The following is a 24,821-nucleotide window of genomic DNA, read 5'->3' as shown; positions in this document are numbered from 1 at the left end:
ATAGATTTTTATTCTCTTGTGGGCTCCATGGTAATGGACTTTGTCAGCCATTTTTACAGCCTAAGATAATCAGAAGTTGTGTGGTTTGGAGATGATGCCCCCTGTTAAAAAAAGGACATTTGTACTTTAAAGCGTCATTGTTAACATAAAAGAAATCTATAGGTTTTGTACTAATGGTGACATTACGTAGACTTCATTCTAAAAAAATGTTTTTGAAGATGAATATTGTTATCAGTACCTTCTTCTTTTTTTTTAAACTAACTCTTGAGATCAAAAATTGATTGTGCATGTAACCACAGTATTACAACTCAAACTTAGCTGGCATTATTGCAGACACACAAAATAAACAAAGATGGCAAAATAGAGAATAATTGTTGTAAGTAGCTTTATATTAGTTTCCAATCATTGTAATAATTTATCTCTTGTTTAATGTCAAGTTCAGTTTAAGACAGTCGAGTAACCTTTTATAAGATTATTCTCCTTAATGTAGTAACAATCAATCTGTAGTCATAGGTGTTTGCCAAGGCTGCATGTAGGATAACAAATTTATAGATTTATGTTTTTAATATTTCCCCACTTGTTTTCAATTTACAGTCAAGCAAACCAGAGACAACCAAACAAAAAGTATTTCCCATGTAGTCATCACACGTTTCACAGATCTTACAATAGACTAAATATTGGTCAAATTATCTAAACCGAAAGCACAAGTAAGAACACAAGAAATTCAATGTGTGCTCATCATACAGTAATTACTTGTAAATACTTCACACTAACACCCGAGTCATTTGCATTAGCTCACTGTTGTAAAAGGTTATTGAATGTTTTAATTATGACCCTATGTTGACAAACATTTTAATATTTATTGTCAAACTGGGCTTGGTTTGATGTATTTCTATTAAGCGAGCTGCTTATCCAAATAATTTCAGTTAGCATTTACTTGAGTTTTCTGACACAAAATTATAATTATAAAATTATTAGTTATCTTACAATTTCCTTTGTAAACGTAATACCAACTAGAACATTTGTCAAGTTGTTCCAAAACATTTCCACCAAGATTTCTACACAGTAGAACTGGAATAAGTGAGCATGTAAAAACTACAACTCCCTTCACAACTATAAGCGGGAGTATTTACTTCGTCATCCTGCTGTTTCTCTTTGACATCGCTGCGACCCCTCTCGTTCTTTTATCTCGGACGATTAGTCTGCGACTAAATTGTTCTGTAAAAGCCCCACGAACAGAAACTTTGTTATAAATTACAAATCATTTCCACAAAACTACCGTCCTTGTCCTCGCGAATAGCGTGAGCCGGAAGGTTCCATGTGGACAAAGGCTCCGTATCGATGCGAGGCTATTTGTAAAATATGACTATTTAAAAACGTAGACCTACGTTATAATTAAAGACCTCGCGTTCATATTGATTGCAGAAGTCCCTCCCCTTTCTTTGGCTGAAACCTGCAAGGAGTCTTTTGCACAGTTATCACGGCTTACTGGAGACAGTCAGCTTGTGCCCAGTCAACGGTGAGGCACAAATATCCACCGTACCAGCAGGCTTCAGCTGAAGATCCCACAAAATTGTAAACATCTTTTTGCGGATAAATTAGAAATAGCCTACTGTAGGCGTAAATGTTATATTATTGCTTTATGGGTGAGCCTTAGGTGGATGTTTGAACAAAGCTGTCACTTAGCTGAACTATGTCAACCACGTTGCATACAGTCCCCGCACATCTTACAAATCGTCAAATATTTGCACAAAAACCAAGCAAAAATGTATTTATGACACAAAAATGCAGTTACATTTCAAAAAGGGGGCAGGTCTTTCTCGAACCTTTTTAGAAGGAGCCTCAATAAAAATGATGGCAGTTTGAAGTTTTATTATAGCTAATTTTATTAATTATGATTCCTTATAGCATTACAATAAAATTAGCTAATATAATTAAAGTAAAAGTGTTAGCACTGTCAAGATGTTTTACAGCTTGGGACTAAATGGCTGAAATGATGCACACATGGTTCAAAGAAAGCCCAACATCACATTTAGGCTTCTATAACAAGACAAAGACCTGCATTATTCTCAGTGTTGTATAAAACGCTCATTGAGAGACAGGTTGTACTATAATATGTTAACTGGCAGGGAATCCTCAGCAGCCTCTCCCACTGCTCCCTCGTGTGGTTGTTCAGTAGATAACTGCAGACCTAATGAAGTACAAATACCTCAACTGCTGCCTTTATCAGCTAATCTTTGCCTTGACTTGACTGGGGAAACAATGTATTTTAGGAACGATCATGTACTATGTTTTTTTTTTTTTTTAAACTGATCTATTGTATTTATGAAAATAACATCATACTGGATCATTTGACCTCTAAAGGGTCTCATAATTGAACCCAGGCATTTAAAGTGCAGATACCTCCTCGTATTGACAAATATCCTCACATTTCTCATGTGTTTTATTTTTTTTTTTTTTACTCTACATGGTGGCCAGTGAGAGTTTCTCCTGGTCTCAGTTTCCCTGGAGAACATCTAGAGCTAAGCACTGATTGTTTTTGAATGGGAAAAATGTTCTTCTATCATCACACGTTATTTTAGCTCCGATATAAATGTCCTGTCTTTTTTTTATTTCTGTGAATCTTGGATTGGATTTATAAAAATGTCTGAGATGTTTTACTTGATTGGAAATAAAACATATTATATTGGCATTAAAGTATGTATAATTTGTTAATAGATATTGCTGTGGTGTTTTGCTTTCTCTCACATTTGTTTCAAAGTTAGACTTCAGTGACACCTTACTATATACTTTTGGCAATTCCTTGCGTAAGAAATTCCAGAAGTTCTTCCACTTATATTGAATACAGAACATAACATTATTTTCATGTCTATTTTGGCTAAAGGTTTAGCTTACTAATGGTTGAATAAAGTCCTCAAATATAGTTGGTAAATGTCATTGAAAGTATAATTAGACAATCTTGCAACAACCAAATGAGATATATTCACTCTAATTTCAGCCTTAGCCTCGACCAGTTACAAAATAGAGAGAGACACAATATGAAGAGAAAGTAAGCAAGAGCATTGAAAAAAGACTTCTTGCCCAAATTTACACAAAGCTCTTTGCCTTGGCATGGTATGCATCTTTAATCCAAAAGTCACTGTGGGGCTTTTGAAACTACACATTTACAATCGCCTCTCTCATCTTCATTATACATTTTCTTGACAAAACAAATACATTATTAACAGACTGAGTAACACATATTTGTTTTGTTTGTTGAGTAGTCGTAGATTATGCCTTCAAAACGGCAAGTTGACATTGAGAAGACGAGCGAGTCAGTTCCCCTGCTTCTCCACTAGGGGGCAACCTGTTCCCGCTGTATCATTGCAGGGCATCAGGCCTGTGAAGGACACAGCCAAAGCAGATAAATCACCTCAACACATCTGACTCACCAAAGACGCTGGTGTTTCTTTGCAACCTCTCTCTGTTTCTGTTCTCCTGCTCGTCTTTAATGTCCTAGCACCTCACTTTTTTATCACCAGCTGTCTCTGTGCTGAGCACATCCATGCTTGGAGAGAGGTCCATTTAAAGAACGCCTTTTTCTTTACTGTTCCATTTTGTTACCTGCCATCATTTTACTAAACAACTCCCTTTTTTCTCACATTAAATATGTGGAGATGGCTTCCCAAGGTCATCTACTTTTATGGCGTGTGATATTGGATGTGTTGTGAAAATGAAAAATAGAGAAATAAAAGATAAACACTGCCATAAAAAATCAGGGGTGTGTGTGCTTTCAGAGGCTTAAGAGAGGACAGGAGTACATATCTTCACTTTCTTTCTCTCCATCGTCCTATCCCTCATCCCTAAACTGCGTGCTGACCTTTGTTGTACCGCCTCCAGGCTGTATGCTTTAACCTTTCCAGTGAGATAGAAGGGGCCCCTGCACTGGGAATACAAGATAAATCACAACTGCTGTCTGTTAATGCGATGTACGACAACACACACCAGCACGTGCACACTATTGAAACCTTTGTCCTGTGTCACAAAACAAAAAAAAAACCCACTCACACTCATGAACATCCCTCTTTATGCCCAGCATTGGTGCACTGCGTTGTTAGCAATATGAGTGCACCCTGAATTATTCATCCTTTATTTAAATGAGGGATGATAGCCAGGAGTGTGTTTTTAGGTATCCTTTCTTCTTGTACGAGTAAAACACAGGGGTCATTAGGAGTCATTTCTGGTCAATTTTGTATGATCAACCATGCTCCAGAGAAAGACAGAAAGAGAGAGAGAAAAAATCCCATTTACTTTCTGTGCATTGGGAATTCATGTTGAGAGAGATCAAAGGGGACAGACAAAGAGATGAGAGAATCGACATCTTCTCGTCTCCATTTGGCTCCCTGTGAGAGGAGGAAAATTACTTTAAAGCTGCTGCCTTGATGAAAGAAAAGGGCGTTATGCCTGATGTATTCCTCTAGAGGTGGAATCAACAGTATGAATGGCTCAAAGGGGGAGAGAGAGAGAGAGAGAGAGAGAGAGAGAGAGAGAGAGAGAGAGAGAGAGAGAGAGAGAGCAGTGTAAAGAGAGAGAGAGAGCAGTGTAAAGAGAGGGGACATTTGTATGAGAGAACCTAACGGGGGATTTTGGTGAGGGGCGAGAGTGCTGTTTGACAGAAGTGAACAAAACAGCAATTCTGCTGTCAGAAATGAATGCCTCTCTACACTGTTATTTCCGGTGTGTGCATTACCAAAAACATGGGAACGCTAAAATCCCAGCTTTTGTCCAACCACCACAGTGTGTTTAATTCCATCTAAGTGGGTTGCAAAAAACAATTGACGCCAACAGACCCTAAAATGTCCTCGGGAATACCAAAGTACCAGTTTTCCCTGATTACATCTGATTGAATAGAATGTGTTTAAGGCCATCCAGTGGGTTTTGATGAGCTGGATCAGGTGAAGCTATAAATACATAAATACAAACTAAACTGAGTTTTCATGTTTATTTGATGTTCCATTTTCCTTCCCAAATATAATTCCCTTCCCCTTGGTCTATTTAATACCCTATTAACAAATATAAGTTGCAACCACTACGGCATGCCTCGGTAAGTGAATGCAAGTTTTGTAGATAAGAGCTACATTGTAAGAAGTCAGTTTAATTTGGTGGAGAAGTGACTATAAATAATTGACTTCTTGGATCTGTGTTTGAAACCAAGAAATGTTCTCTGACTTTTTCACTATTTTAAAACAAACTTTCTCGTTGTATTTTTATTAAATCGAGAAAATATGTTAGCAGTTTCTGTTTTTTCTGTATTTTTTATTTGATAGAATACGTTTGATTCAGGACTGCAACATTTATTTAACTATGGTGTCAGATGTTATAGATTAGTTTAATTTTAGGGGCTTTCTCATGTCTCATGTGTACGCTTTTGTTATGCTTGTGATGAAAGAAATGACAAATGTCATTACATACTGAGTTCATGTGCAGAATCTTTTTTTTTTCTTTACACAGAGCACCAGCAACATCTGAAAATGTAACATGGTGTCACATTCAGAAACAACCTTGTTTTTCACAGGAGAAATTTGAAGAAAAAAAAAAAGGCTAGTGTAAATTGAAATAGCCTCCAAACATACCATTAGGTCCTTCCACCCTTATTCAACCAGCTCTGTCATTTTTTTGACAGAGCTGTCAAAGCCAAACCATCCCAGTTACACGTAAAGCAAATAGAAATGAAAACATTGTCAGTGAAAAGACTCATGGGGTAACGGAGACGCCAGGAGCAGGGTGAATCACTTAGCAAGCTGTGCTCCTCCATTCTGCAGCTGCCACCCACCACAACACATCTGCCACTGGAAAGAAGAAAAAAAAAAACACAGCAGATAGGCAAAAACAACAACATTCTAATAAATAGCAACATGACACAAAAGATCACTTCTTCAAATTGAAATTCATTTGCAGGGGTAACAGCGTTTGTCCCCATGGGCACATAACATGACCGTAGAAACCCATACAGGTGCAGACTGAATGTAAAAATGCACATGCTTAAATGCAGCAAGTCCAAATAGTTCCAGATTTCTTCATATGGGGCCGATGCTTGCTCCAATACCTCCCCTGTGCTATCTCTGGGCAGACACCTACCACTGCTGGGCGAGGTCCTAATGCGCATCAAATCCTCACTTTTAAACCAACAACGCCCACCCGGCTCAGCTCCTTCCCTCTACCCCTGCTTTTATTACATTTCCCCAGGATTTCATATTATACACGCTGAACTCAAAAGAAAGGAATCGAAGCTCATTTTTCGACCTGAAATGGCAACAGAAGGGGAATCATCTACCCCAGGCTGAATGTTGCACCAAAAAACTGCTGCTAGCTTTGTTGATATATGAACCATGTGGTAACAAATCATTAAATGATTTTCACACACCATGCCAGGAATCACTCATTTGCCTTTGGGAGGATTGAATAAAATGATGATAAATTATTGACTTTTTGCTTTTTGTTAAAAAGTATGTTGTACTGTTTGAACTACATAAAAACCCCCACAAGTTTGCCTAAACATTGTTATGTTAATTTTCCATTGTTTCCACATTTGCACAATAAGTGTAATTAATCCTTGCCTCTTAAAGTTAGTTCTCACACAATTTGCTAAGATTACATTTTTTGATATGAAATTATATTTCCAAGTGTACCTAGATGATTGTCAGTTAAAAACATGTTCATTGTTAATTGCAGTCAGCAGCTGTTCTCAGTGTGACACGTACAGTTAATATAATCTGAATGTTAATGGTGAGCAAGACGTATAAAAGCCTCTCTTATTGTACATTTAATCTGATCCTATATTTTTGTAAACATACTTGGACATTTTCCGGAGAATAAACTGAAGTAAAAATGTCACACTTATGCTAATGCTAGCAAACTATCATGCTAACCCTGATACGTTTATCAGAATTATTGTTTCACCAAATTGACCATGTTAGTTTTTTTTTTTTAACATTTACTAATTAGCAATATCACTTAGTACAGCTCAAGCAGAGGGGGAACTGAGTAGATTTGAGTATTGAGTGATCTTACAGAATTTAAGTACCTAAAATTTGACCAAAGATTTGACAAAATGATGTGAATATGATTGAGATACATTTCACATAATAACTTGAAGGTGGGGGGAGAATACAAAAACATGTCATTACACTTGGATGAAACCTCTGAGAAACATGAATATTGCAACAAAATTTATTTTAAATTGATCCAATAATGTTGAACATTTCAATATGATAACTGTGGGATGGCCAACTTTGATGTTGCTATTAGGAAAGCTTTACTGCTAAACCCTTTCTAACAATAACAGCACAGCAATGTTTGTTTTAGGGTCAACAGAGTTAGCTAAATACAGGAAAGTAGCATTGCACACAGCATTGTGCTACTGTAAAAGATGTAATGTTTGGCGACAATGATCTAATGGCAGGAATAGTGAGGGAGTAAACACCACCGTTAAAGCTCTTTGGCAAGTTCCTGACACACTCATAACATATCCTGTCACATCATTATTTCAACTTGCTCTGCTCTATGTGATGACTTTACAAGTACATGTTCTGCTACTTGTTTAAAAGAAAAATCAAAGTGGACTTACATGAATCTTAATGGGGATTCTGAATTATTAAAAACCATTGGGAAATGAGCGGAGGAATACATTTCCTCCTTCACAGAACCTTCCTTGGCAGGTGCTATTAGCCTACAATATCTGTATGACGAACCAAAGTCACATTCAGAAAGCAATTTTCTGTCCACAACGCAATCTCCACCATTAATTGCCTAATGAACAAGATGTTATCCAAGGATACCTTTCCAATGAGCACTTAGGAAAAGGAGGAAGAGGTTTTAATATGATGGAAATAAGTGTGACAGACTAAACGGTCCCTGCTGAACGCATTGACGCAGACTCTGACCTTGCCTGTCAATCTGGAGGGCAGACAGGGTGGCCGTTTGTGTTGTGGCGGCTGAAACAGTTTACATCATTACTCCCAGAAAACCTTGTCAGAAGCCGAGGGCTGACTGAATCGCCTGCCGCAGCCTGTGGGTGGGAAATAACAATAAACAATGAAAAATCAGAGAGGCAGAAGGCGTGGAACAGTCTGGGGTGCTTTTTGTCAGGCGTGCAGCCCTCTGGGTATCATTTTGAATTCTATGTACTTATGGTCATCTGGATTTTGTGTTCTCAGTGGGGCAGTTTCGAAAATCTGTGGTCAAAGAAAACCATACACAAACCGGCACACAGCCAGGTGGATACTGAGCAGGTCAGTCAGAAAAAAATGCTGCTCAACAAGCTTGCAATGTTGATTTGATTAGCAATTTAGCAATTACCTAATGCATTTCTTTTGATAACACAAATCAAGTCTTTGGGCGGTTAATCAATTAGAAGAGGCTGACATTTCAGGAAATTGCAAGGCATAATGCTCATCATTATGCTTGATGGGATCATGCTGAATTCTCATAATGCATGCCGTTTTGAATTCATTAGGTACCAAAAGATGAAAAAGTTGCTAAATAATATCCAGTCAAAGAATTACAATTATGACATTTTTAATGACATTATTTGTAAAACCTTGCATCAATGTTGAATTCCATGAGCTCATATTTGTTTTCCGACAGGACAGCAAATCCTTTGGAGGCGTTTCAAAGAAATGTTTCCAGGTATTCAATCACTTCAGCTGGCACCACGAGATACAGATGCGAGGAAATGACAAGCAGCATTGGTAGAAGGCCAATGAGTTTCAGGATTATGTCTTCTTCCCTGTCAATTATAATAATGTGGTCGTCTCAAATGAGTCATTAACTTTCCATTTGTATACAACATGTCCTCACTAGCTTTAGCCGTTGTGTGGGTGTTTGTTATCTCTGAATTCCCACGATCAACAAGTTCAAAGATGATTGGGTTTTTTTGTGTCAGGGGAAGTGAAGATGTTACCTACCAAGTTTGCTTGTCATTTAACATAAACAGAGATAAAGTGTCGTGGGGCCAAATGTGATTGTGTTGATTCATGATGAAGAAGACATCTGGAGACAATTAGTGGATAAATGTTCAAGTCCACTTGAGGAAACACGAGTGAAGCACCTGGCGTACGAACGAAGGTGAGACACTTATGATGCTAGCATACATTAAGAGTCTCATAACTGCTGATCAGTCTCACGTACTGCATCTGAACTCTTCACATACATTCACAAGTCGCCCACCATTGAGGTTTGAAATGAGTTTCCAACCCTTGGAACAAAAGTTTAGAAAGCAATGTTCAAACTTTGTAGCTGTCAAGGAGCTCTTAATTACAATTCATGATTCTACTCAACAGCCGGAGTTTCTCAGTTGGATTGGTGGGAGTGAACTTTAACATGCTCTCCTCCATGTTGGCTAACAATTTAACAATGACAAGATGAAGATAGCTATTAAAACTGAGCAAATTGAATTTGCCATAAAGACACATTTTTATTTTAAATTCCAAAGCAGCCATCACAAAAAGTTGTGTTGATTCCTCTTCACAGCTTAGTAATAGTTCCAATCAAACGTCTTCCTTTTTCTGTTATTACGTTCCAATAATAAACAGAATCTATCATCATTGTAGGATTGTTTCAACTAGTGTTCAATGTGAATTTACTTTATTCCAGCCTAGTATTACAGATTTCATTAATGCAAATGACTCTCGAGCCGTTCTGCTGAATTTCCAATGTCGTAGCAAAATGCAGACAAAAAAGCCTTTTTGGATGCTACAACTAATCACAGTAAAAGAACAAATGCTTCTAGGCTAGGTAGCTGGGTCCAACATTTTAATGATTTAGCTTTCAATTCAACATAATGTGAGGACGTTTGGCATACTTTGATTTAAGAATCAGTTTTGTCTGTAAATTAGATCATACAATGGATAGAGTAGAAATCAAGAGAGAGAGAGAGAGAGAGAGAGAGAGAGAGAGAGAGAGAGGAATGACACGTGGGAAAGGAGCTGCAAGTCGGCCTTGAACCCAGCCGCATGCTTGGAGGACTATACCTCCCTACATGGGATATTTGGCAAAAATATATATATTTATATATATTTTTTTTAAATTTTAAAACACAAGCTGGTCAATTGTAATGTAAGATTAGAAACAATTTAACTCTGATTTGATAATTGAATATTTTCAGAACCTTCAACATTGGTGGGAGCCTTCTTTGTCGTTTACGAAAATACCTTAACAACCCCTCTCAGAACAGACAATGGTTTGTTATTGGTTGACATGAATCAGGTGGAAATCTGTCTGGAGTGTGAGATAGCACATGTATCAGGCAAATCATTAAATAAATGAGCTTGCAGACACATCTTGTACCCAGGGAACTTGTTTCATAATTTTCATTGAGCCATGCTGGACTTCTTCAAGTGCAGATGCTTTTTTTTTATTTTTTATTATGTTTTTAGATAAAACCTCAGGACTTCATACTAGTCAAAGCCTACACTGTTCCCTGGAACCTTCAGCTATGTTTATCTTCAACAAAGCAACATTTCCTCGCTTTACTACGTCTATCATAGTGACTCATCATGGCTACTTGTTGTCAGAATGACTTTGCTGAAAGGACTGTTCCAGTTTTAAGAATGAGTCACTACCTTTCCTTCAATGAGCACCGCTAAATTGTTTACAGTTTCTTTGACCTTATCTACCCCCCAAAAAAATACCCCCATCACATTGTCCTTAGATAGCACGCACAGCTGGCCCCACGATACCCACACACAAAAGACCGAATCTCTGAATGATGAGCGAAATGATCCCTACACAGCAGAGTTTGAAGCCCGATCGCCAACGCATGACAGAGTTTGAGGGCTGAGTTGGTATCTGCTACATATTTTGTCCACAGGAGGGGGCTACCATGATACAAAGTACTACAAAACGTCTTGTTCTTGTACAAAAACAAACATTTTTGTAGAAATCCTGCATTTTAAACAACAACCGATACAGAGTGAAAACTGCCGACAGCGTATGAGAGCGGACATGAATAAGGACTTTGACAGTTTACAGGCCTGGTAGAAAGTTCTCAGCAATGGCAGAACTTTGGCACGAGAAAGGCGTTACAGAAGAAAATGATGAGCGTTTGACAAGGTCAGCAGAGATGATTTCAAACTAAACATCACTTTATACATCAGTTCATAGTATACCATTTGGCACTGACTACCGTTCCCTTTCATGGTGTGAGATTATCATTTATAAATCATTTGAAAGAAACTCAAGCCACTGAAGGGAAGGGGGGAGGGGGGGGGGGCAGATGGGGGTCACACACACATGGAGGTAAGACAAAAGGGCATTGACATCAACAGAAAAAACTACATCAGGTGTTACTGCCACAATAAGAGTTTCCCCGTCTGCAAAGGTGTCACATGTCTGTGTGTGTATGTGTGCATACGTGTGTGTTACGTGTGTTTAAGTCCACTTCTAGTATGGACTACATTTATGTTTTGTCCCCAATCCTGCTTTATTCTCTCTTTTCAATGAACACACTTTTGAGTCCTTCCTTCCTTCCCGGCTTCCTTCTAGTAGTGAACGTCACAGTGAGGTGACACTGCTCAGGTATCTATATTTCCACAGGAAACATCTGTCTACATAAGCGAGTGGGTTCAAAAGAATCCTGTTTGGAATGCTAACCTCAGTCTGCCGTTAAGTCAGCATTGATTCGAACCCCGCCGCCCCTCAGCGGTTTAAATTGAGGGCGCGCTTTTCTCAGGGGTTTCCCCAGTGTTCATGCCATGGTTTCCTTTCCTGGGAGTCTCCTGTCGTTGAATGTGTGCATGTTAATGACCTCCTCCGTCTTGACAATGACGGGTGGCTGAGGCTTCTGTTTGAGGCGGCGTTGGCACTTCAGAGAGACACGCAGCTCGTCCATCATGGCGCTGCAGAATGATCGCTGTGGAAGAGAACAGGAAAGAAGACGAGTTACCGACGGCACTGTGCTGTTGGCAAAGAACTCCCAACAATGCAGACCGGAGTCACTGTTGAAACTTTATTTAATGTAAGATGTATTGTTTCTCCTTTCTTCGAATATCATCTCTGTGTCACTGTCATCGAACATGAGAAGGCCAAAAGTATGAGGACATCAAAAGATTACCTGCATTGAACATGAAAACAATACAAACAGCTCAAAACCAAACCAAAAATATGATGACACAGTTTGAGACATAAATTGTCAATATGTTAAAACAATTCAATCATGAATTACAGACGTCTATTTAAACAGTATAAACCGTACATGGGTTTCTGCTTGGGTTCTTTTTATACGTTCAAATATTCTTCTAAATGTTATTTGTATTTTGTTTTCTACAGTCTTGAGCGTCCACATCAGGTTGGTGTGAATACTTCATGTCCTTCATGGCACAGTGTGGATAGATGGTGATTTTTTCTATTTTGAAGAACATGAGTTAGGCATGATTAGGGTTGTGAGTGATGTGGCTGCGAGCGGGCTGACAGTAGCTGTGGTGTCAGGAGGCTTAAGGCCCTTCTCAGCTGCACCCCTCTTTGCCTGTTACTAGGGTCACCCATGGCAACGGCCATCAATGAGCTTCAAAAGTGCACTACAGAAACTGATGGGCCACGTCACAGAGACTATATCTGTGTTTTCAACAGTGTGTGAGTGTGAAACCTCTTTTTGTAGACGACTCCATCGAGTCCATCCTCTCCTCCTCCGTCACAGTCTGGTTTACACTGCAGTGTCACCCGCTCTGCACAGTGATTGGCTGCAACCTGCCATCTCTCTGAAATCTGTACTACTTTAGGACCCTGAGGCGTGCAGGTAAGATTGTGGCCGACCCCTCTCACCCCAGACATGAACTGTTCGAGGCCCCCCCCCCCCCCCCCCCCCCCCCTGGTAAGAGGCTGCAGCCTATCAGGACCAAAACCTCTCGCCACAGGAACAGTTTCTTCCCCTCTGCTGTCAGCCTCATCAATAATGTCCCCCTCCCCCCACATAACACAGACTCTCATCAGCTCCACAGTCAGAGAACATCACAGTCATGTGAAGGCTGAATCTACAGTATGTCTCTGTTTACACCGCACACTGTTTCAGACTGAAAATCTTCAACATACCTGCACAGCTCCTCGACTGCACATTTTTATATTCTATTACAAATCTTCTAATTGTTTTTTTAATCTCATTTAAAATTTTTAAATATTGCCTATATTATCTTTTGAAGTGACCTACTACTTATATTTAGGTTCATTTTTACTCACCACCTGTTGATACAGGTCTTAATATAAACTTTTCTTTATGGCATCAACCTTGGGATTTCAGTTTTTCGGTACTAAACTTGAGACACTTGTTGAGCCTGAATATTATAGTCACACTTTCCTTATTAAGAGGGGCCATTCGTTCACATGTACTTAAGACAGTTCTTATAATCTTCCATGTTGGTGTTTGAACTCCTCTTGCTTGTCGAAGTCATACAACAACTGTTTTGATTCTGCCCATGACAGCTTATTTGATTTTTAATTGGTCAGTTTTCTCTGATTGTGATGCGATCAGCAGGTGTAGAAGTGTCGACCTTTCTCTTGTCCCTGGTCTCTCACTCCAAACCTGCGGTAACGCTTCTGTTTCATTGGAAAATCATTTAAGGTTATAAAAGATCGTTTTTATTTGATGTCTACTTCGGAGCCACATGACACTTTTAACAGCAGTGTTTTTACAGGCCATGTAGCACTTCTTCATGATGAGTTCACCCGACGTCATGTAAAAAAAAAAACAACAACCTGTGAGTAAAATTCAATGTGTCTGATAATGATGGGATCATCAGCAAGCTGAAACTAAGTCTTCACAATGACTTATTATTATGTGTTTCAAGATTTGTGAGACCAAACAAGGTCCAGCTTTCAAACAAACTTTTTTTTGTCGGAAAAAAAATCTTCCATTTAAGGTCTGATGTGCTCTAGATTTTCTTTTCTTTTACAGCTTTACAGTCACACAGTGGTCTGACTGCTGTTTCAAAGCCTTCTGCTGAGATCAAAGAGAATCATTCAACGCTGGCAATGATTGATGCGCAAAACAGAAAATGTAAAGATATTCAATAAAGGACAGAATATCCACTCCTCAGCAGATTCAATCCAAAAATATTGGCATGGTACTTTCTTTTAAAACATCAATCACACTCAAACAGTGACGTGTGTTATATAACTTCCATTATAGGTGCCTCTGTTGTGCCTGCATTATGTATGTGCTGTGAAATCCTATAAAATGTCAATATGCTGGAGCACTGATGTTGCCAAGACGAATTCCCATACATCCACTTTGTGATTATGCAAAATGTAATTCTCATTCTTAGAGGGTGTAGGAGGAGAGAGGATGTAAGAGTGGAGGGAGAGCACTAAAGTACCAAGCTATTATTTCTTCTCTCTGTCCGCGTGTGTGTGCGTGCGTGTGTGTGTGTGTGTGTGTGCGTGTGTGTGTGTGTGAGAGATGGATATCCGTAGGTGGCTCATGCACCAGGTGTTTTTGTTTTTTTTCGCTGCGTATTTGCATTTGTTTTTCTGCCGTATGAATGAGATATTTTGTACACTGGGAGAGATGAGTGATTACAGACAAAGAAAAGGGGCAGGAGGGCTGCGAGAGAAAGAGAAAGAAAGTGAAAAACAATAAGTGGGGATATGGATTAGAGGGATGGAGAAGACGAGGAGATGAATGGGGGCTGGGGGGGGGAGGGGTGGATGTGAGGGGTGGTGGAGGTTGGCAGGGGAAGAAAATAGAGAAGGAGAGGCTTGTTGTCAGCATGTAAATTACTAGCACCTTGGCAGCCTAGAGACTGTGGCATTTGCAAATGATCTGAATATTGTGACCCAGCCTTGCAGCGCTTGATTAATGATAGCTAAGATGTGTGCTCTCAAACATATGCAGGCGGTGTAAAAAATTACCCACAAACTAATAATCATTGTAATGAAGTAACACGCCGCGGCGCTGTGCTAATTCTGCAGATGTAAATAATTTAAAAGAGGCTATCTAAAGAAACTTGATCTGATCTGAAAAAAATCTATGTACAAGTTAAAGTGCACTGAAATACACACGCCATGCTGTGTGATGAATCATGTGCACTCAGTCCTAAAATAGAGTGCAGATAGAAAAGGGGGGGGGGGGGGGGGGGTGCTGCGATATACTGTACAGATCTACATTTCAGACAAAACTCAGATGATGTTAATAAATATTTACATTTTTTCCAAGTAACTATGTACATCTATGTACATTCATGGATGACTGAATCCTTCCTATTGCTCATACTTGCTGTGATGTCATCCTGTGGTTTGAGTTTGGCTCATTTTCGGTCACCATGTTGTTTTTCCCGGGCCAGAAAATCTCATATTTGTGTGAGTGGACGGACTCAAAGGAGCGCAAATGTAAATCTATCAAAGTAAAAACTAAAAACCTGTGCAAATAAAAGTCTGTGCACAAGTCATTAGCTGGCATTTTACTTATTAACCATCTTAACTGTTTTGCACAGGCTGCCAAAATGTCAAACATACAACAAACACCCAAGATGTTAACAATCAAGACACCAACATCAGTTAAAAACTACATGTAGATACAATGAAACTGTATTTTTCCCTCACTGCCCATTTAATACATACACTTCACAACAAGTTAGTAATTTAGTTGGAAATGTGCATGAACACAATCTTAAAACTTGTCACTGACCACACTCCCAATTACGCAAAATCTCTGGCCTTCATACAAGTTAAACTGATAAAAACATCATCCTCTGAAGAGGCGTTGCCATAGACACAGATTTTTTCTACCAGGCAGAACATGTTTCAACTGGGAATAGACCATGTGAGGTTTTTAGCATTCTGAGCTGGACGAATGAAGTGCATTATCTACAGAACACAGACATTTGGGAACAATTCTTATGATCCCTCCACTGTAGCTCAGCAAGGAAACACTGTCCAAGAGTATGAATTAAATATCTTGAATTATAAGAAATTAAATTAGTTTCGGCTTACTCATATTAGCTTCAGCTGAGGGCATCTTTTTCACAGCCAGCACAGTCACAAACAACAATTACAGCAATGAACAGCACGTGCACTCTGCTTTGTGGGGATTGTTTAAGGGGGAGCTTATTTATTTTCTTTTTAAACCCCTTATTGCTAAATGCACAACCACAGATCAAGAGCTAGTAAATACCCAACAAACCCATAGAGTAATAACACATACATAAATTAGTAATATATTGCTTATGTTGTATTTTATTAACTATTTAGCATTAATCAGTTTTTAGTTTGGTTTGAAGCGTGTTTGCCGCTCTAAATTGAAATTGACACCAGGACATAAACATGTGAACAACACTCGTACCTTCTCTAGCTGGGCGTTCTGTTTGGACTTGTACAGGACCTCCCCCACCGCCACAAACACTGACAGCACCAGTCCTGCAGCCAGCACGATGAAGATGCCGCCGATGTTCTGCACCCCCAGAGCGCTGGCCTCTTTGCTCTCCTCCTCGGGGCAGCCGTTCCCTCTCCACCACTTTTCCTTCATCATGTGCAGCTTCCCTTCCTCCTGCAGCTGTAGAATGGCTATTGTGATCTTGTCTCTGTACGGAGAGCCTGCAGGGAGAACAAACACAACAGGATACGAGTGAACAGGGATAATAGCCAGAAATAAAAAAAAAATCTGATTACGCCTTGCTAAGTCGTTGTGGAATGGGTATGCTGTATACATAACCTATATTGGTGGGTGTATGAAACACGCTCTGGCTCTGGCTATCATGTGATCATAAAACGTGTCATGTTAATGTTGGCTGCTGAGAGGGAGGTTTTTTTTTTTTGTAAGTGTTCAAATCCCACTAATCCCTATATTCACAGACTAATTCCTAAATTCTCACTCCTCTCAGCAGCGTGTGAATTAAAGTGTACAGGGAGTTGGCAACAAAAGGCTCGGCTTTGTGTGTGGAGCTGCTGTTGGTTCTCATGAATTAGCTGGTGTGTGAAGACACTTTCATGCGCCATATAATGTGCGAAAGAAACCTAAAAACAACCCAGAGGGGTGTTCAAAACATGTGAACATTACTGTGCGCATAAGATGGAGATGCTCTTTTTAGTTTGTCGGAAATGCATTTAATAGAACGACAAGGAGGAAAGACCCAAATGCTCATAGAGCAGCTGTGAGTTTTGACAAATTAGCTGCTATTTGTGTTCGTGAAAACGCTAATATGTTACAAGTGATGGGAAAAGCTGTAGGAACAGAAGAGCCCAGAGGGATGAGGAAATTGGTAAATGATCCGTATGAACAGGTAAATATGGGCTCCCAGTGTGTGTATGTAATAGCGTTGCTTTGTCTAGTTTGTTATTCACGCATTTCATGGCATGATGAGTAAAAATGACCCAAATCCAGACCATATAATTTAGTTGGGAGATGATGTTTGTTTTGAAAAAATCACACCCTTTTTGACATTTTGTGGTACAAATTAAATGTGTTTTATAAACACAAAAACAGGGGAAGATGGAAGTCTACATTAAAAATGTGTTTAGGATCAAACTGTATGTGTGTATCTGAGAGAGGGTTACACTCTCTGTTATGTTTTGATGTGTTTTAATATCATATTTTGTAAAAGGACCCAAATCCAGACAGATTTCAAACAACATAAATTGTGTGATTAAAACAGATCAACGCAGTAAATACATTTCATGTGTTTATTTGAGTTAGGTGTGTGTATACATTTAAATGGCAATATTATTCAAAGGGACCGACTCCAACGTAGTGGTAAATGGTATAACAGAAAACATGGTAGCCCAGTGGGGTGTGTATTACATCTGTGATTGGATATAGAGATGTTGTGTTTTAGAGATGTGGCTGCTCTTTTTTTGTGTGTGTGTGTTTTATACATTTTCAATGTCATAAGTTAGACGGCCCAGCTTTAGAAACTGGGGTGGCACCAGAATCAGCAACGAGGCATTAAGGCACAGCGTGATCAAAGGAGGAGTAATCGTTTCAGAGCAGCAGACTGGGGTCGTGTTCTTCTCCCCGTCCACAGCGTGTGCGACACAACATGAGGACGGCGCGTACACTGTGTCCAAACCAGGCCAAGGAAGATTAATACTCACAGTGAGCATTCATGTTTCATTTATGAACTGCTTTAAAAACCTGTTAGTGTATTTATGTGATTAAAGAGCCAATGCATTCTGAAGCCTGCTTTCCATTGAAGGCATTTTGGCTCATTTGCTCATTCAGAGTGACTTAAAAAAGGGATGAAACAGGAGTAGAATGCAAAGTTTTTCAGATTCAAACGTGGCAGAAATCATTTTATGAACATGTCGGAACATTTTGTGCTAAAACTCTGAGGGGGGATCAACAAAACATGGCCCCAGGTAGCATCACTTTGTCTGTGTCTCTCATACAGTTTTGCCTGTCAGCCCCTTTAGTTGATTTCCTCTCTGTCTCATCTATCATTTATCCTCTGCCATCCATCATCCTTTCATCTCTATGTCTCTATGTATTTAGACTGACAAAGGGGACATTAATATAAAACCTGAAAATTACACAAAGTGCCCCCGAAATATTTTGTGAGGAGCACTTCACTGTTTGCTTCTTTGATCATAAACAGTTGTGTGCTTTTGTGGGTGTATTCAGTACGTGACGAGTACTTTTCTTTGAGAAAAAACGAGTACATACTTACATCCTTTTCGTCTGTGCATGAACAGCAGATGTATACATGCCTGTGCTGCGTGCATGTAAAAAAGCATATGCTTGCTGCATTTGAGGGTGAGAGATCTATCAAGTATGCAAGTCCCCTGATTCCGGCTCCCCTCATATTTCAAATGATTAATGATAGCCTAACAAAGCAGTCCTTGGATAAATGCTAATAGGATGGGTCCTCAGAGAGGAGGATATGGAGAGCGGAGCCTGGCGGATGGTAAAATGCTGTGCTTGACACACTGCGCATACACAACTACCTGACAGATGTTCAACACCAGAGGACATCCATCATTCCTGTCCTGTCTGGACTCGAGTATTAATGTGATCTTCTGTTTAAGTCGATAGCTTAAAATGACGCATTTCCGTTTTTGGGGAACAGGACGTGCAAAAAAAAAAAAAAAAAACCCTGACAAGCAGTAAAAGGTTAGGACTTATGCAGTTTGATCTGGTTTATCACTGTAACAGCCCTACAGGGAATGAGCTGCTGAGCAGGGGGAAAAGTTACAGATCTGATTTTAACATGGAGAATAAAGACTTCATCGGAAGTGGAGAAAAGATATTCAGAGCTTTTACTTCAGCTAAATGTCTTATAATGCCCTCCAATATTACTCTGACATGGTATAGCCCTGCAACAGTGTTTGAGTATACAGGTGGACAAATCTGTTTTTTGTTTTAATAACTCATCAAATATTTGTTCCAACCATTTCACTTCTCGAGCTGGTCTATTTTCTATCTTGTATAAGATTGGTACTGACTGTTTTCAGTAAAGAGGTATCTGCTGTTTGTCTTCGTGACAAAGTGATTGGCAGTTTTCTTTATTAGGTGTATCAAAAAAAAAAAAAAGTGATAAATGTCAGAATGACCTAAACGCTCATTAAGTCTGACCAGTCATACAAACCTCAAAGCTATGAAAATCAAATTAAAATAATTAAAAGCAAAAAAAATGTGCATAATCCCTTGAAGCTTGAAATGTTCTCTGCTATTTTTACACGAAAGGCATGATTGCATCGAAGAATTAAAATTGTTGTCTTTTCAGTTTTTAGCACAGATTTGCGTGCAAAGATCTTCATTTGGAAAACATAGAGCAATAACAATAGGGCTGACAGATTTGTGTCTGAGAGGAGATTCATGTAGCACAGAATGAAATGATGAACGTACCTTAACATTTGTTATATGATTAAATCATGTGAGTAAGTCTTCTTGAATGAAGTCACCTTCTATCGCTCGTCAAGGTTTTCGGGGATAAGGAAACAAGGAGAAGCCCTCCTTCTGAGCTAATAAAATGCTCCTACTCCTCAGAGAGGTCTTCTGCAATGAAAACAGACTGATCACTTTGAATTAATGAAGCAATCAACCATCAAGACCTCCACTATCACAGAAAGATTTTGGTGTGTGTGATCCGCTTTATTTCTGAAATATTGAGCAGTGAACATCAGAATTAGAGGCTGAAATTAGTAAGTGGGCAGTAATGACTTTGAAAGGGGACATTTTTTAATCGTTCTTTTTATGTGTTAGGATACTCCACCACTTCATCACTGAATCAAAGTGATCCGAGATCTATTTCGCAGTCATATATTTGATGCACTCCATCACCGCAGGGATGGAAATAGACTTGAAATACACTCTGGGTCTGTGTGTCCATCTCAAGGGCATCAGCAGAGGAACTCGTGCACTTAGGGAGCCACAGAGGGACTATATTTCACTGCATCGCCTCTGCTTTGTTACAGCTGTGGCAATCACGGGATCCCTGCAGATCTATAACTGCCTCATACTCATCAGCAGGAGCTGCGTCCAGATGTGGATGGCCAGAATGAATCGTCCATATTTTGATGGGCTTCATATCACTGATGATGGATGTGGCGATTACAGATGGTTGCAGTGCCCTCTGTGGCCTCGTCATAAGCGCTTTCACCTCTGTGACATTCGGGGCGGAACAATCGCCAAGTTTTGCTGAACGTTCGCGGTGTTAGCTGCAGGTTTATTCACCCTTCTTACATGTCACAAATAAAATGTCCAAAAACTGAGGACTGCCTTCAGATTTGAATGCTCATGGATTTTTTTCATAGCATATTAACGTTTAGTTATTTTGGCTTCTTACCTCGCAAGCTGTCAAACCAAAAATTGCTTAATCACTGAATATATATATATATATATATATATATATATATATATATATATATATATATATGAATAAATTTGATTTGCCAAATTTGTTTTGTTGTGGCAATTGATCTCAAAAGTCGCTGGATGATTGTTAATGTAGAAATGTAGTAAAAGAAAGTGTGACTTTTTTAATCTCAAGCTGCATCGTTGTGTTAGCACTCTTGAGTTAGCTTGTAATTTCACATTGCTTATTAATTGACACGGAATGACGGTAATCTAAAAACGCCTACGTGACATTCAGAAAAGCAGCAAATAAATGATTCTCTAATCCTTTACTTAAACAGGTTTGATGCACAAGGGAACGTAAACATGATGTATACACAGCTCCGACAACAACACAGCAGACAGGACTCTAGCTTCTCACTCACTACACTACACTTCAGAGGATGTACTTGATTTCTGCTAAATGAATGTGTCAAACGTCGCTCCTCCTTCCTTTCAGCCAGGCTTTTAAAGTGGAAAATCTTCAAAGTGATGTTATTATTTGCTCATCCTGAGCTTTTTAATGTTGTAGCTCCCTCTGTTACATTTTGTTTGTCATGAGCGTCTCAAAAAAAAAAGTTCACAAAAGTTCTGGTTGCTTGTTTCATACTTTCTCGAGTGCTTTGTTGTTGCGGTTTCATGGTCAGAAACAGTTCACGCTGTGTCAAGAACTCATAGGGAATAGCACTGAATGGACTCTGGGGTGATTGCTTTGTGCTCACAGTCTTACGCCTTCTGAGACTCCAAAGTAGGCTAAAACACACCATTAAAAGTGTTTGTGCGTGTCAGTTAACCTAGCTCTACTCTGTAAATAATCCTGTAAGAAAATCATTCAAGTAAAAAAACAACAACAACAACCCCCCCCAACACACACACACGCACACGCACACACACACACACTAAAGGCTACAGCTTGGGCACATTTTAACCTTCTCCATAAATTCAACCGCAAGCCATTCGCTTTTCATTAAGCTAAACCTTTTACACCTCACGCTGTTGAACCATTATACCCTTGGCCCCATCAATAAAGGTCAACCCTTCCATTCCCAGAGCTTATCCATCATCCAAACTATATACCTTAATCTGTCACATAGTATCTGCAGTATCGCTCCCTGAGCTGAAAGCTTTTCAAATGTTTTTTTCTTTTTACCAACACTGCAGGCAGCACAGAGGTTGTTTAAAAAAAACAAAACAAGAGAAATGTGATGTTGTTTACCCATAGGTGTTCCCACTCCGTACGCTTTGGAGTCTATGAGGCCTCCGATCTGTGTGAGGTTGCAGTTTCTCTGGGTGACAAACTCAATAGTGGTGGACTCCATAAGGAAGGCGTAGTCGGAGGTGAGAACGCGCTGGATGCCCTCCTCGATGTTCTTCACCATCACAGACTGTCTCCTGCTGTTCATGAACTCCCACATCTTGTCATAGGTGGAGATTTTGGTTTTCTGCGATATAAGCAATAAATAATGTTAACTTAATATTATGGTTTTAGAAAGTGTTTTCTTTTTTGCACTATTCTTGATTGTTCATTTGTATTTCATCTATTTCATCAGTTTAATAAATGTATTTGAGTAACAAACGACTTTCTCCTTAGTCCATCCTTTACAATCCCCATTCACTAATTTAACACCTTGAACCATGTTCAGTATGAACATTTAAGATATATCATTCTCCCCTGGCAAAACATTTTATTGTATTCAGCCCAGAAGGAGCTTCTTAAATAGTGTTAAATAAAAAGATTTAAACAAAGTTTCTGTTACTATCAGTGACTACAGGGGTCCCCACATCTACTAGGACTGAAATTTGAAGTCTAACAAAGAAGATAAAAAAAAACAAACAAACGTCCTCATTCCTTATAATATCTGGGTGCACTAAACTACCTTAAAGAAAGTCATGGTTGCCCCGTCCTCCACAACCCCATACAGGATCTTAGTTTGCTTGGCCAGGTCGTCGGCTGAGTCGATGGGCGACTCCATCCTCTCCACAGTGAGGAAGGCGGCCAGGTTGGCCGTATACGAGGAGATGATGATGAGGGTGAAAAACCACCAGATACCGCCCACTATCCGAGTCGACAGGGCCTTGGGCATGAGCTCTGAGCCTGGTGTGAGGGAGGTGTTACACTGATAAATATATTCATCTCAGCAAGCCCTTGCTACTATGTAATCTTCTCTAAGATTGTTAACGTTTATTCGAACAAGACAAAACGAGTCCTAAAATAACACGCTTTCAGAACTCTCTTGAACTTTTCAGCTCAGACAGATGTGCCACTCGTCTTAAGCAGGAGTCACTTGAGAGAGCGCTCAAAAACGAGATGATTGTTGGATTTCAAACAAGAGAACTGATCCCGTCTCAGCTTTAAATGACACTTGAGTTAAAAAAAAAAAAAACACTTTTTAAAGTATCTCGTCAGAAAAGGTATTGATTCATATTAAATCAGAGACATTTAGTATCGAGCATTCAGAACAGAGTGGAGAAGTGACAGGCTGTTTGGGCCAGAGAGTCATGTACCCAAGGTAACCTCACATCCTGACTCCACACCCCACTGATCTCCAGGTGCTGATTGGCCAGGGACAAGCGGAGAGAACACTGGGTATTACTATTACAGAGACTATTTATATAGACTATAAAATGTGAAAAAACTCTACTTTGCATTGTGAGCTGCTCTCGAACAAAAGCATTTCTTTCGTTCTTATTTTTTTTATCTCTACTTCCAGGTTTAAAGAATATTTGGATTTTACTGTGTGCTGTAAAATCGGTCTCTCTCCTATACACATATAGGTTAACGCTGTGTTACTGTGAGCTCAGTAGATGAAATTAAAAACCCATTACATGCACATTTACTCAAAGTTCTCCTTTCTGGCAGAAGACCCCCAGAGATCTCTCTCCATTGCCGCTGGCCTGAATGAAACAACCCAACCCTGAGAGACAGTGGGATATAGAGAGCTCCAGCTCCGCAGAGCAACAGCAGCCACAGGCGGAGGCAACTACCTTGCTGCATGAGAGCCCCAACTCCAAACCAGAAACTATTGAGCAGCGTAAAATTGTTTTCCACTACATCCGAGTCGGGGTTGCATGGATGCGGGTTGTACCACTCGTACGGGCTAAACCTGTAAAAGGAGAGAGCACAGAGACAGATATGTTAGCGCAAAACCAAAAAGACGAGATTAAACGGCACATAAAAAGGTACATTTGAAAACATAAAGAGGATGGAAATGTGTAGGAGTCCTGTGTTGTGGCCTCAGGGTCCGAGGTCCTGCAAAGCAAATCATCCCCGGCTTTCGCACAGATCAACTTATTGGCATATTTAAATGCCATCAGTTTATTGTGAGGACAGATCAATAGGCTGGAATAACACTGTCACAGGCGATAATGTCCCAGAGCGTGATGATCTTTGGAGCTCATTTGTATTCACTGACTCAGGAGCTGTTATGTGATTCCCTGAGAGACTGCAATCACTGTTCCTCTGTGGGTGCCATATCCTCCTCCGACCCCTGACAAGAGATTCATTTCTTTCTTTTTTTCCCCTTCCTTCCGGCTCACCAAAAGCTAACTCTCTTTCCAAACGCTAGCTCCCCATTTCTCTTTCCCAAACACTTCCATCACCTCTCCCCATCCTGCACTTCATTGTAATCCACAGATTGCCCTTCTTCCCCTCTGAACCGCCCCTCTTTTTCCATCCTCTGCTGCTCGGCCGGTTGTCACTGTCCTCAGGTCGCTTGTGGACACTTCTCATTTATAATCCTAAGCAAAAGTGGCATGGCATTAGCGCAAGGTGATTGGGTTAGCGGTAAGCATCGGGGGAAGTGATTGAGTTTGTGCTAAAGTGGGAGATAGGGGGAACGATGTTTATGCAGAGTTGCGGGGCTCCATCAGGTGAGGCGTTAAGGGAGCTCTGTTTCCCCCAGCGCGGTGAATGCTAATCAGCCCGTGGGTTATATTTATCTTAAAGGTTCAGACTGCATGGAAATGTGTCGCAGTTTAGAGACGCGCAGGGACATCTACAGACGGTGTTTCTGGTTAAACGACACAG

At 39.8% G+C, this 24,821-nt stretch overlaps 1 protein-coding gene across 2 annotated transcripts in view; it reads right to left on the bottom strand.

The window, feature by feature from the left end:
* Positions 1–8,698: 8,698 nt before the first annotated feature.
* Positions 8,699–24,821, bottom strand: part of LOC306819957 (glutamate receptor ionotropic, kainate 2-like) — a 68,304-nt gene continuing 52,181 nt past the window's right edge. For both annotated transcript variants that reach the window (XM_079337583.1, XM_079337584.1), the window contains exons 12-16: positions 23,780–23,898; positions 22,672–22,889; positions 22,011–22,236; positions 16,310–16,560; positions 8,699–11,890 (exon numbers count right to left, since the gene is read on the bottom strand). In XM_079337583.1, coding sequence (XP_079193709.1) covers positions 11,726–11,890; positions 16,310–16,560; positions 22,011–22,236; positions 22,672–22,889; positions 23,780–23,898 — 979 coding nt within the window. In that variant the 3' untranslated portion in view covers positions 8,699–11,725. The remainder of the gene's footprint in view (positions 11,891–16,309; positions 16,561–22,010; positions 22,237–22,671; positions 22,890–23,779; positions 23,899–24,821) is intronic.

This window comes from Symphodus melops (assembly GCF_947650265.1).
Source record: "Symphodus melops genome assembly, chromosome: 1".
Classification (NCBI taxonomy): domain Eukaryota; kingdom Metazoa; phylum Chordata; class Actinopteri; order Labriformes; family Labridae; genus Symphodus; species Symphodus melops.
The sequence above is the reverse complement of the archived record's forward strand: the minus strand, read 5'-3'. Positions and strand labels throughout refer to the sequence as shown.